A 14,965-nucleotide genomic window follows, 5' to 3' on the forward strand; every position below is an offset into this window, starting at 1 on the left:
CATACAAAATCCTGTTTCATTCGCATTGGAAATAAAGCTGGCTTACGGAAAGCTCCCACCATAAATTTTATGATAGATAATACCCCGATTCTTCAGGCACAAACTGTTCGCATTCTTGGTCTTCTTCATTCCTCTGGGACTGGCACCCCGTGGCTGACAGCCATCCGTAAGTCCGCCCACGCTACTCTAGGTCTGAATCGTCGCATAGCTATGTGCTCTGGCGGCGCGCGTGCTCACACGGCCCGCCGGCTTGTTCACTCTGTCCTCCAGCCGCGTATAATCTACCAGGCAGTTTCAACGTCTTACCCGTAGACAGTAGGACCCCCTTGAGGCCATCGTGCAATAGCATGTCTCCCCCGTCTAACACCCATGACAATACTTCAGGAGTACGCCCAGCTAAATACGCTCAGTGAGCTCATTGATCAGCGGATGGCAATCAGAGCTCGCAAACAGTCCTTACAACTCCATCGTTTAAAAACACTACCTCCATTATCATACTGCCAGCTCACGGACAATCGCCCCACTGCTTCCCCGTCGGTAGCATCCGCACATCTGCCTGAAGGATGCATTTTATATACCAATGCACCACATACTGCAGAGCGAGGAGTTACTTCTATGCATAGTCCTTCTCATCCGCATCTGAACTATCACGTGACATATACCGCGGATACGCGCACCCCTCTGGTACTGGAACTTCAAGTAATTTACAATGCCATTTATTCCCTTCCACCCGTTCCTACATTCAATGCAGTTCATCTTTACACCGACTCTCTCACTGCCCTTAAACAGCTTAAGGCCGTTCGACGCACATTCCAAATAACACAGTCTATTCATTTGCTCTGTTCAAAGTACCCATGTCCTGTGCGCATACCCTGGATTCGCGGCCATGCTCGCGATCCACATAATATTCAAGCGGATGCTATGACCCACATAAACACATCAGGCGATCCACCACCTCCCCCCCCCCCCCCCCCTTCCCCCAGATCCGTTCCTGTCTCACGTTTCCGATTCTCCAGTTCTGCGCCAGCGAACACGCGCTCTCATTCCTCCGTGTTCGCACCCTCTCCTCCGTAATCTCACTCGGCAGGAGGAGATATCAGTGCGCCGGATTCGGGCAGGGGCGGCTCTGACCCCATCTGTAGGTCACCGTTGGCGTGATAAAAATCTGCCAGTGACTGACAGGTGCCCTCACTGTGACACTGAACCTAAGATCTATGATGTGGGTCACTTGTTGTGGACGTGTGCAGTAACGGCTCCAGTTAGACTACGGCTGCTCATGAAGGTGGGCCTGCGGTGGAACCGCGATTGTGATTGCGAGAAGTGGACAATGGACAATCACTACACCGCCAACCTCTGCGAATACCTAAGTGCAACTGGACTTCACTCCTTCTCTTAACTTTCTATCTCCTGCATCCCATTCCCCTTTCTCAACCTATGCCTTGTGGCAAACTTTTCGAAAAAAAAAACAAACAGAACCCTCATCCATTGCCAGAGGGAGCTTTTTCTTTCTCCATACAAACGGCTGTAAAGTTAGAAACAAACCACGCCGCGCGCATTTCTGCGAGCGCTGTCGTCTGCTGAAATACGTTATCGGAGCGACGGTGACGTTACCTCGAGGCCAATCTCACCGCGAATAGCTCAGCGCATGACTGAACATGACCTGACCTTTGACCTTCTATTCAGTTTTACGCTGAGACCTAAACCAGCACTTCTCAGCACACCGCCATTGACGTAGCCGGGCTCGAAAATTCGAGGAATACTGAAGCGCCGGCTTCAGAGCATGGAGCTGTAATTTTAATGAGTTTCGTCTTCAGTCTGAGATTCCCTTTACATATCAGTTTATAGACACGGACACTGTTTTTAGTACTGCTTTTTGACTGACTGACCGCCCCCCCCGCGCGCGCGCGCGCGCACGCGCACGCGCACGCGCACACGCACGCGCACACACACGCACGCGCACACACACGCACGCGCGCACACACACACACACACACACACACACACACACACACACACACACACACACACACACACACACACACACACACACACACACACACACACACACACACACACACACACACACACACACACACACGCGCGCACGCACGCACGCACGCACACACACACACACGCGCACGCACGCACGCACACACGCACACACACACGCGCACGCACGCACGCACGCACACACGCACACACGCACACACACACACACATGATGAACAAACGTGCATTGACGGTCCTGTGTAACATGCCACCCAAAGAAGCCGAATTCAGATGCCATCACATCAGAATTTTCTTAGACTGTCAATGTAGTTTATAGCATGCCATTGGACATTTTGGTAGTGTCACAAATTTATGATCACAATTTGTGTCGCATTTTATTCAATTTCCATTCCTTGGGACAAAGCGGCCTTGCTTGCAAATTCGATTTTTTTTTCGAAACGAGGCTTAATGGGAAGGTTATAATTGCTGCCTTGCCATCTGAACTGGCTGTCAATGTGTTGCCGATGCCTTATCGACAACTACGGTGCGCGCTTTCCATGTTCCATAGACTTTACTGACGCTTTATCAAGAGTTTGAAGACAGCGGCATAGACCGCTCCCTTCGAGACGGTTCTATTGTGCACAATTTGTCTAATCAAACCATGGTTGGCTGCGCAAGAGCACAGTAGCGCGAAGGCAAGATTGCATTTTTTTATTTCCAGATTTAAAAGCAGGACTAAGTAGAGGATACGTTGGTACAAAAAGCAAATCTATATCTTCTTGTTAACCTGATCCCATTGCGATGCGAATCGCACTTGTCCCTAAAGTGAATTAACAGAAATTTCAAAATGACATTTGGCAAGTATCTCCATAGCAGAATTTTAATTCTAGTATAACAAGCATAACACGACGTAAACGAGTATCTCAATGGTTTGAACCAGCTGCGATACACTTTTTAAAAATTCCTGGCTCCTGTTGCTTTAAACTGCATCGGCCGAAACCAAAGCCTATAGAGTGTTTAATTTTGACGCAGGTAAAATATTTTTCGTGGACACTCTTGACCATGGCCGAATGACTTTCAGAAACTGCGACATTTTGCCAGCCTTCTAGCAACTTGTCAGAGCGTAGTGAAGTGCAAAAACTGCGCATCAGCAATGGTTAACAGTACCCCTGAGGGTGTATAAGCAGAAACTCTAGAAGATTGGTAGAGCGTGGCACCACATCTTCATCGGAAAGTTAACGGCCAGAAACGTCCGAAGTGCGGTTAGTTTCTCTTAATGCAAGAAGCATTGTGAACAAAACAGATAAACTCGAGGAATGCTTGCTCTCTTTGGATCCGCACGTGTGTGTCATAACTGAAACCTGGCTACACGATCAAATCAATGACGAAGACATCGTCCCGCCAGGTTATCGGTTATATCGGCGAGACAGAGGATCTAGAGGGGGTCGTGTTGCTGTTGTTGTTAAATCCTGTGTTGATGTTGACGTCGAAAGCCAGATTGCTGAACATGAGAGCCTTTTTTTGAAAATCAAAGTGAAGGATGCTACATTTCATTTGTGTGCAGTCTATCGCGCTCCGGATGCAGACGAAAGCTTCTTGAATAAACTGTATGATCGATTGTTGTTACGAAACAAAAATGTGATTGCAACTGGTGACTTTAATTTGCCTTTATTAAATTGGAGCAAGCTTTCTTTTGGATTATCTCATACGAGTGATATTATACATGACATTATGATTGCTCTTGGTCTTGATCAAATAGTGACTGAATGTACCCGCGAAAGATCAGTTCTTGACCTTCTATTCATTAGTGAATTGTTTAGAGAAGGAACTGTTACAATTGAACCCGGCATATCTGACCATAAGTTAATTTTTTTTTTCCTGGAAGGTTGAAAACGGAAAAACAAGTGTGTTGAATGTCGCTACAGTTTAGGAATACAGCAGAGCTGACGATGTTGCCATTATTGATTATATTGATGAAAACCTTGGGATTATCAGTGATGATGTTGAAAGCTCCTGGCAATGGTTCGCTAATGTGCTTAGGCATTGTATTCAAAACTTCGTTCCGGACAGAAAAATATTTAAAAAGCGGAAACATCCGTGGATTACTCGTGAAATTATACACATTAAACGCCGACTGAAGAGATGTAAGAAGCACGAGGCTTCAACGCGAGTGTTTAACGAAATCAAACAAGACCTATTATCAAAAGTGAGTAGCGCCAAGACTAAGTATTTTTCGCACACTTTAGCAGAGTTTCTAAAGACCGATCCACAGAAATTTTGGCGGCACTTGAGTAAACCCAAAGATGAACTTAACAAATTAAAAGTAAGCGACACGATTATTACGGATGCTGCGGAAATAGCTGAGAATTTTAACCAGATTTTTTTATGGCGTGTTTTCAGAATTAGATGAATACGAAACAAAAGCAACGGCTTCACTAGAGAATGGCATTTAAATAACTCGTGAGGGTGTCCGTGACATTCTCTTGAAACTGGACACTAAAAAAACCGCTGGACCCGATGGTCTTCCGAATGTATTTTTGAGGCGATATGCTAAACAAATAACAGGTTTTCTCACAGACATCTTTAAACTGTCATTAGCAAATGGAGAAATTCCTGCAGATTGGAAAATAGCTCGTGTGGTTCCTGTATATAAAAAAGGTGATCGACTGTCAGTTTCATATTATAGACCTGTTTTCATAACAAGCAGTTGGTGTAAAATGTTGGAGCATATTATTGCCGGCTACCTGCGAAAGTTCCTGAGTGATCATAATCTCTTGTCTGATAATCAGCACGGGTTTAGGCAGGGGTTATCCACAGTTACCCAGACTGTTCTATCTGTGCACGAATTTGCGCGTGTGCTTGATATGTCCGGGCAAACAGATGTGGTTTTCTTTGACTTCAGCAAGGCGTTCGATAAGGTGCCACATGGAAAACTTATGTATAAGATGGAATGTATGGGTGTGCCTTTTTTTATCATCCGATGGATTGAAGCCTATCTTCAAGACAGACGTCAATATGTAGAAATTAATAAGACCCCTTCTAGCGTCCTCAGTGTTCAATCAGGAGTACCGCAGGAAAGTGTGCTTGGGCCATTGTTGTTCTTAATATATATAAATGATTTAATTAGTGTTGTACCTACCGATGTATCTGTAAAGTTATTCGCAGACGACTGCATTGTGTTTAAACAAATTTCATCCGGAAATGACCACAGCTCTGTACAAAAAGCAATTTTCGCCATTGATGAGTAGTGTCTTAAATGGGCTATGGAACTTAATACTGAAAAAACTGTTCTCTTACGAATAACAAAAAAAAAAAAAAAAAAATCTCCCATTTTGATTCCTTACTTTCTTCACGGCAGTACGATTTTGGAAGTTGAAAAATATAAATATTTAGGTGTAACTCTTGACAATAGGTTAAAATGGTCATATTACTAATATTTCTACAGCTGCATTACGAAAGCTTTGGGTTTTACGAAGAAAGCTAAAAACTGCCCCGGCACTTATAAAAAAACTAGCTTATGAAACTTGCATACGGTCCTCACTTGAATACGCTTCAGTAGTTTGGGACCCATACACGAAAAAAGATTCAATGCTTCTTGAAAAAGTCATCAGGAAAGCTGTTAGGTTTAAATTCGGAAAATATAGAAGGGAGGACTCCCCTACACAGTTAATGAATTTACATAACATTCATGCACTGGAAACCCGCAGAAAGATTACCCGATTGACATTCCTCTTTAACAGTTTAACAGGAAAAAATAAACTCAAGCTTCCAGAATGCCTTAAGCGCTCACTAGTAAGAAGGACTCGCGGTGTTAATGAGCATTCACTTACTCCCATTTTTGCCAAAATTAGCAGTTTTAAATTCAGTTTTTTCCCTAGAACAGTGGAAGATTGGAATTCGTTACCAGCATCTGTTTTATCCTCACATAATTTTTCTGATGCATTACAACGTCTTTATACCTGCTAATATTGTATAATTTTATTCTTTTCATTATGTAACAATGTGAATTCACTCCTGCTTGGGCCAAGCAATGGCCTGCAGTATTTTCAAATAAAATAAATAATAAACGAAACAAGGCGCCTATACTCTGTTTTACAAGCTATCTGCAGTGATACCAAAGGTAATGGTGACCTAAGCCTCTCAGTCACCTTCGATTTATTATTTTCCCAAGCGTCTACGAACCACAGTGTGCGTAAAAATGTGGCAGTCATTACTGCTGCAACAGGAGTTAAATAAAATTTTGATAATAAACATTCTCGATGGCGCTAGAAGTTAGCTGCGCATTGCATCTGTATGTCATCGCTTGCATTGTGGTTGCCCTTCTTGACGCAGCTTATCTCGAAATGAATAACGCGATAACTTCAAAAGCAGCGAGGCATTGCGAACTTGTGCGACACACAAGAGTTTTTAATTGACAACACTGTGAGGGCCCTTTTTGATTGTGCCTACTGATTTGGCTTATCAACGGGGCGCATGCCTTGCGATGCGAACGGATAACGACATATCAGAGATAGACGCTCGACGTTAAATATGGCCCCTTACTGCGGCGTTCATTTTTTCCTTCTTTTTACTTTGCGTTTGACCTAATATTCAGTACATTGAAGTGACGACGAACCTTGGTGTCTCCTCGACCGATGCGCGCAAGGCCAAGCGAAATGGAAGGCTGAGAACGCGAAAGCACGTCGACGCGATTCATCCGTTCATCTGCTGTCCACCCAAGCAATGAAGACGGCTGCGATGTTGCGGATCTCTCTGGTTCTTAGCATCTTTCCCAAAACAATTGCGTTTCTCCACTATTGCTTCGTTTTCAAATTACCTCGACACATCCACCAGTACAAGGCAGCAAATCGTTTCACTCATAGTGAATCTGCCTGCTTTTTGTTCCACCGTGTTTGCCGGGAAAGATTCAAACAATTAGTAGAATGGAAAATATCGTCTGATGATTTTTCTTCAATTTTTTTTTTAAACAGTGATGCTTGAAATCCCCAGTACAGCAGTTAGTATCATGCGACTACGTGAAGAACAATGCTTGCAATTTAACCATCTGCAATACTCTCAAACCGATAATTACGCTTCCCTCTCTCACTGCTGTTTAAATTATATGATCGTGTTCATGCATGCCGTTCGCTTCTATATCAGCCACAAGTAGTACACGATCGCCCCTCTGCGACATATGAGCGTGTTACCTCTCGTTACTTACACATGTACCGTCGCGATTGGAATTCGTTTGGTTTGATTATAATGATTAACGTCCCAAAGTAACTCAGGCTATAAGAGACGCCGTAGTGGAGGACCCCGAAAATTTCTACCACCTGGGGTTCTTTAACGTGCACTGACAGCGCACAGCATGCGGGCGCCTGGCTTTACGCCTTCATCGAAAAGCAGCCGCCTCGGCCGATTGGAACTGACAATGGTGTAGAACATAATCCAGGGTAAACGAAGGCCAGCACGGCATCTTTTGATGAGCGTTCAACCTATCTTCCGTGCTAAATAAAGTTGTATGGCTGCACCAGTCAGGAATCCAGCAATACGATTGCATAACGGCCAAATTGAGATCGCACTTACCGTTGTACAAGCATCAGATGAAGACTTGGGAATGTTGCGTCCAATGAAGCTGAGTGCACGCATTGAAGGGGGCGACACCGACAACACAGCCCGTTGAATACAAGTCGGCATGTGTGTTTCGGCAGTTGCTTCTTCCTTCGATTGCGACGCTCACGCGAGCACATAGCCCAAGCACGACGTTATCAGGCGCTGGTAGCTGGGCTCCGAATTTCTCTAGCAAGAATTTACGAGGCTCAAGAAAGGCCTTTTACGGACATCATAATTCTCGTTTGGAGTCGGAAAGGGTCTCGTTAGTCCCAATTAATAAGCTCAGTTTTTAACGACGTCACGAATAACCAATAAATTTAATCCGAGACGCATGCTAACGAGGAAGACGTGCCACCGTTGCAGCGCTCCACCGCAGCTGGCTTCGGCCAAGTCTCGCTTAATCTCGCCTGCTGGCCTAGCGTAAGCGTGCCGCGTTATCTTCAATCATACTTCACTTTATTTATTTTTTTTTGTGGTCGCCGATAGTGGTCTTTTATCTGGGCTTCGCGCTCGTGCCCTATCGCACGTTAGTTCTGGGCTTTTTCAGGATGGCACATTCGATCAGCTGGTCACCTGTTGCAGGGGCTAGAAAAGCCGGTAAAAACAAGATAGGGAATAACTAAGTTACTCCTTTAATGTTACGACGCGACAGCTTTAACGGATGTCGTCCAAGACACCCTTTCTGGATCGTCATCCGCATTAATGCACTTTGCTACTCAGTTAATCAGTAATACCTTAATTTGTGCCTCCTTATCATAGAGTCGCACGCTGCCACAATATGTGTATAGACAGTCGGCAAATATCAGTTTCCTTTAACCAAGCCATGTCCCTGCACAGCCTAAGGGTACCGCGTCTGACTCGGAACGCAAGGGTCTTGAAACGCATGCCGAGCTCACCCTCTCACCGGAAATGAGAAACCTCGAGTTGGACGCTCCTACCAAATCGACCATGTCACGGGGTCGCGTGACTTCAGGCAACCCTGTGACCAAATTGTGCCCGGTCTTGTCAGCCACCAACTATTATCCCCCTAAGCAATGCCCCGCGTTTTTTTGCTCACAACGCCAGGTTTTCCGAAGCTCGGGGCCTTGCCTTGAATGCTGGTGCGTTAAAGGTGTGGTTTAATTCATGTGGGATATTGAAACTATATTACACTTATCGCTAGAGCTCACATAGCGAAAGTAACGACAATAATAATATACGTTAATGGGGAGTGACCGCCCTTGGCCGCCCATTAGCAGTCGGAAAACTGTCTCTTGGTGATGATCTTGCCTGCATCGAAGATAGAGCATTCCCGATTTGGATTTATGACTGATAGGTTATGACACGTCTGTTCCCGTCACGGACACAAACATCAACTTTCTCTTCTCCGATGGATACCATCCAGAGCTCAGTGCAGTGAACGCTACACTAATCCCTCCCCACAAAGCAGGAGCAGCACGTGCACTATATCCAGGTGCTGTGGAGTCTACTGCACACAAAGTCCAAGACGAGGCTGAGGTCGATGATCATGGGACTACAAAAGTTTCAGACCCTTCTTCTCTGTCGAGGCTAAAGTCTATTGGCCGAAGTGGTATAAGAGATCAGTACGCCTCTGCAGCCAAAAGTCCAGGCTCAGAGAAAGCGCAGGAAAAAGCCCGGCTACGTCCAAGAAACGTTGGCAGATGGGACTAGATGGCGTACCGTTGGGTCTAAAAACTGGTTGCACAGGATAAACAACAAGGTGATTCATTTGGTTCGACGTTGAGCTTGACACACTATTGAAGCGGCAGTCGGTTGAAGATTGCGGGGGTGTTGATATATTACTGATGGACAAAAGATGCAGTTGCAGATGTCACATTGAAGTTTTCTGTGAATATCAGCTCAAAGATGATTGAAAGTTCCCCGGCTGCACATCCTGGAATTGATGCTCCGCATGATGTCGCCGTGGTGCTGGTGCAGAAAGAACAGCTTGCTTGGGCGAGATAGTTGATAATATAACTTAACGATGAATTCCGCGCAGCGTGAGTTCCACGCATGCGTACGACATGGTTTTTTTAGTACGTGCGGTGAGAGCAGAGGAGCAGAACCCTGCGGTGAGGTGGCTGCAAGCCTCGAAGGAAGCCATGAGCTGTGCTTGACTTGCGAATCCCCGCTTAGTTTCGAGAGCCGAAAGGTGTGCAGCTAATCTGGCAAACTCTCTAGAGGCAGACCGCGCGAATAATTCTGGTGGCCTATTGGGGAATATTCCTCGTTGCCGTGATCCTTGTTTCACTAAACCTTGATGCCCATGGCAACACTAATACGTCTCCTATGCGAGAAGCAGGGGAAGACGGCTGAGGGGCTGTTTCCACAGATGCTGGGAGAATGATTCCTGCATCTCGTCTCGTCTCTGCTCTCCGCCGCCTTCCAGGCGCCCGTCTGCCGGCCATATTGCGCCGCTCAGTGGCCTGTAGCGCGATGCTTGACAGCATCGTGCTACAGGCCAGACCTGGGCCCGAAGACATGTAAATGCCAATGGCAGCAGGTGTTCGGTCCTCCTCATTCTATATATAGCGGGTGCCTTACTCAGCAAAGATTGATCTTAATCCAGATATAACCTCAGCTTCGGTTAATACCCCATAGGGCAGCACTATATGCAAATATTATTCGAGAGCCTTACGAGTGAATAAACCATGGCGGCGACCTAAAGCTAATTAATTCCGGCACATGGCCCCCACAATATCCCAACCGATGTTCTCATTGCAACGACTAATCCTTTAACTACTATGAGAGAGAGAAACTTTCATGAAACTAAACAAAGGATTTCCTTTATTTACCTTGTGTCCTAAGCTTCCCTGTCCCATCCTACACTGCTTCCTACCCAATCCCCCAAACCGAAGACATGAGAGAATGCACCAACCATCTCGTGCATGCGCGACCAACGCCGTCTTATCGACCGTGCCCGCGCGGCAGCGTCCAGAACAGGGGCAAGTTCGACCCACCCAGCTAAGAACTCACATTCATGCCAATTTTCTTAATGTATATGTATTCTAACCAACTAACCGTGTTCACTTTCCGTGTGTGGGGGTATATGTTGAACGGCGCTTGGATTAAAATTACTCTCGCTAGTATAAGTTGCATTGGCACTGAGATTAAAACGGCTGGCGCTCGCGTAGTGCAACTAACATGTAGATGAAGCGTTTTACACTCGGGTTAAATTGCACTGCTTGCAGGCTATATAGGCTGCCGCACAGAATGTTTTTTTGTTTTTTGTTTTTTTCTGGCGCTTGGATTACATTCAGTAAGGATAAATCAGTTAATCCCTGAAATTCATGCGACATAGCCGTCTGGCTTTCTAAACCACAAGATTGTCTGGCAGTTTGGAGAAAGAAACTCACCGATAAGCAGGTACCCCAGTTTAGCAAGGATGACGTGGGTGCCATGCACAAGCCGTGTGCTTTACCTCACAAAATACGGATATCACTTCTAAGCATTCTTATCACGACGGCGGCCGGAAAATAACGAATTTGCACGAAATGCTCCCGTAAGTCACCATGTTGGACTCCAGCCACGTTTGCCATTACAGTGATATATTTCCTATTGGAAATGGCGGATTTGCACAAAGTGATCCTGTAGCTATGCATATTAAATTGTATTACATCGACTTGTACAACATACCACGTGTGAGCTTGTTGCACAAATTTATGTGGTCAAGGAAGCAGCAATTGAAAGCGTGCGCGGAACGATCGAGTACGCTGAGCTTTAGAATGTAAATACATGTGCGCTGGCGTTCAACTATAATGATCTGTACCTATATGCAAAGTTATGCGTTTTGTAATATATACTTTTTTTCTTTATGACAGATTACATGCCTTCTTCAGCAAATTAACACCATAATAACAAGTAGAATGAACGAATGACTGAAACGTTGTGCATGCATTTGGCAATCTCAAAAGGCCCACCCCTTCTTGAGTGAACTATACACCATTAAGCGATTTCTTCTAATGGACTGTCTATAATAGCACTAGTTCCTCATCGTTGTGAAATTTGGAATGCCAGCATGAACCCTACTAATCCTACCGAAGCAAACCGGACGGTGTGCGAATTTTTGACAGACACTGGAATTTTTATAACTTGTGCGACATGGGATACGGTTGTATCACATGTCACGTCATGTCATGAAACCGAACTCCGAAGGCTTATGACAAACTCGCGTACGGGTTCTGCTTCTTGCGTACCTATTGAGGCTTCCCAGTACCATGCGGCGCGAACGGAGAAGGATACACAAAACTCATATGAAAGCAGTCAGCAGCAAAATCCCCTCTCTCTCTCTCTCTCTCTCTCTCTCTCTCTGCATAGTTCACGTTACTGGTAGTTTAACCTAAACTAAGCTAAGCTGAGACCTCGGCGGAACTTCGTCTCTTGTTCTCAGCATAGGCTGTGTAAAACGCAAGAACGAGCACCTGAACGCATATGCCAACGGATAACGCGCACTTACAGCTGGTCCGCGAAAAGAAAGTTGTTTTTCAGATACCTTTACATGGCAATGACTTCACACCTTAAAAAAAAAAAAAAAAAAAAAAAAAAACTAAAAACAGCACTTCACCATTCCCCATCCACATTTACTTTTCGTCATCCTTTCCTCCGTGCAGGGCAGCAAACCTCTCCCGATCTTGCTCAGTCACAGGTGCGCGATCACTCCTGCAGTGACACTGCGCCTGTATGCCCGCGATTATATAGCGCAAGAAATGTTCCGGGACAAATATAGGTCGCTAAGGGGCCTTTGCAAGGGCTTTCACTGCACTTTCCACGCTAATGAAAGCTCGAGGGTTGCAAAACACTCATGAATTCGGCAGTGACATTTGCACAAATGACCGACGTAGGTCGCACTTACCGTTTTTGCTGTTCCGGATAAAGCTTTAGGAGAAGGTATCCCCGAACGTTACACTTCAAAGATAAGCCAGCAGTGTCGCTTGCGCATGAATTCTTCCTCCTGCAATAACACCTGTCATGGTTGGAGACAGTCACACGGAACTAACACGAACCCGACGTTGTCGACCACATGCCGCCACATCGTTCCTGGTGATAGGTTATGGCGCTGTATCCCCAATTATCGCTGGCCAACCCGAAAGGAGAGGAAAGACTTATCCTCAACGTTATACATATGTTGTAACTATCTTAGCCAATTAATTCTTTCTCCTTTTGGGTGAGAGATTGCGGTGTTTATTGTCGCTTTTAACCTCTAACCCTATTGCCCTCCACTGCTTCGCATTTTGTCAGGCACGCGCCGGCAAGTGCGACGTCACCTGTTTTTCGACCGAGATAGATACACATCAAAAAAGTATCATCAAAACTGTGCGTTCATTTAGTCGCCTATTCTGAAAGTTACCGCATTACCTACATTTTGATTGACTCCCCTATACTTTCTTCGACTTTCTAGCAACCTTCACATTTTTTTTTCTGTTCAATTCACGTTTTGTATTTTCACAAAGTGGTGCATATTCAAGAAAGCCGATGAAGTGTACTAGCATAGTACTAGATTGTTCGCGAATGTCGCATATGTTTTTTGCAGGAAAAAAATGAATGAAACATAAATAAATAAACAAAAATGAAGAAACATTAAACTTTTATCATTGATCTTTATACTTTATTTTTTTGCAGAAAAAAATGAATGAAACATACATAAATTATTGAAACATCAATAAAAATTCTCTGCTGCTTTATATTTCTGGCTGACACTAGTTGTATGCACTTTGTGCGTTCAGGACTAATTTTGTGTATAAAGAAATCAAGAAATGTTCGTTCTACTTTAAGGTCTAGTATTTCAGTCATCGGTAAAATTCTGAGCTCTCATATGACGAATATTTAGGGAAATTGTTTTGTGTTCTACCGTGTGATTTACAGCAATATATTTTCTGAGTTATAGAAATCAGAAAGGGCCGAACCCGAACTCTGCTATTTTTGGCGTAGAATGATCCTCTACGGGTCAGTGAATTGTGGTATTTATTATTGATTTTTAATATACAATGTTCACTTCCTATTACTAGCTATGACAGACACGAAGGTAAAAGGAGCGCGGTGTAAAGCCACGAAATCAGGTACAATAAAAAAATACAAAATGCTGTTATGTCAACTGAAAGGGGAAGGTCATACTTGGCGAGTAGAAAGCATGAAGCATCTGATCACACTCTGTTACAAAGCATACAGCAGTACAGTGCGTAAAAGAACGGATAATTCAGTGTGTCGCACCTTTCAATCCAAGCAACCTTTTTTTTTTTTTTTTTTTTTTTTGTTAAAGCAACTTCACCTTTACGATACACTCTTTGCGGCAATGCACGCTTTACAGGCGACTTGAAGAACCACGAGCGAAAAATTCGACTCGGGCACTATACTTCATGAGGAAACATTCGTGGAAGGGATGAAAACATGTTTCTGCGACTTTCATTAGCCAAATTTGTAACTGTCTCATTTCTTAGTCTGATGATGATGTCCATGATTTAAATACAGGTTTTTATTGATTTCCGTGCTACTGATGTATTGTTATGTAAAAAATTAACCACAATATTTTAGGAGCAGTTAACTCAAAGGCGGCAAACACCGAGCGGAAAGCGATTTCCATCCTAAACTCTTCCCGTTTTTTGAAAGAGATGCATGAAAATCACACGTATCTTAATGCCGATCTATTATTAGAGTAATGAGATCGTTATATATTCAAAAATTTCAAAAAACGCTGTGTTTAAAAATTATTAATCGCTGGATTTTTTCTGAGGAGTTTTACTTTGGACGAATGCTCGGAAGAATTTATTCTACACATTGAAAACGTTTGTCACTGATCTTTCTAGCCGTTTCATACCCCCCTTAAGTTGCCTGTAAAGCGTGCTCTGCCGCAAGCATACAGTCTTGTAGGGGAAGCTGCCTTTTACACACACACACACACACACACACACACACACACACACACACACACACACACACACACACACACACACACACACACACACACACACACACACACACACACACACACACACACACACACACACACACACACACACACACACACACACACACACACACACACACACACACACACACACACACACACACACACACACACACACACACACACACACACACACACACACACACACACACACACACACACACACACACACACACACACACACACACACACACACACACACACACACACACACACACACACACACACACACACACACACACACACACACACACACACACACACACACACACACACACACACACACACACACACACACACACACACACACACACACACACACACACACACACACACACACACACACACACACACACACACACACACACACACACACACACACACACACACACACACACACACACACACACACACACACACACA

At 44.6% G+C, this 14,965-nt stretch overlaps 1 protein-coding gene across 6 annotated transcripts in view; it reads right to left on the minus strand.

Annotated features, from left to right (window-relative positions):
* LOC146208306 (uncharacterized) overlaps nt 1-7,904 on the minus strand; it is a 68,100-nt gene extending 60,196 nt beyond the window's left edge. For all 6 annotated transcript variants that reach the window (XM_084587239.1, XM_084587242.1, XM_084587238.1 and 3 more), the window contains exon 1: nt 7,555-7,904. In XM_084587239.1, coding sequence (XP_084443365.1) covers nt 7,555-7,718 — 164 coding nt within the window. In that variant the 5' untranslated portion in view covers nt 7,719-7,904. The remainder of the gene's footprint in view (nt 1-7,554) is intronic.
* Nucleotides 7,905-14,965: the final 7,061 nt, after the last annotated feature.

This window comes from Amblyomma maculatum, chromosome 1, assembly GCF_055883805.1.
Source record: "Amblyomma maculatum isolate TAMU_Amacu chromosome 1, ASM5588380v1, whole genome shotgun sequence".
In the NCBI taxonomy this organism is placed as follows: domain Eukaryota; kingdom Metazoa; phylum Arthropoda; class Arachnida; order Ixodida; family Ixodidae; genus Amblyomma; species Amblyomma maculatum.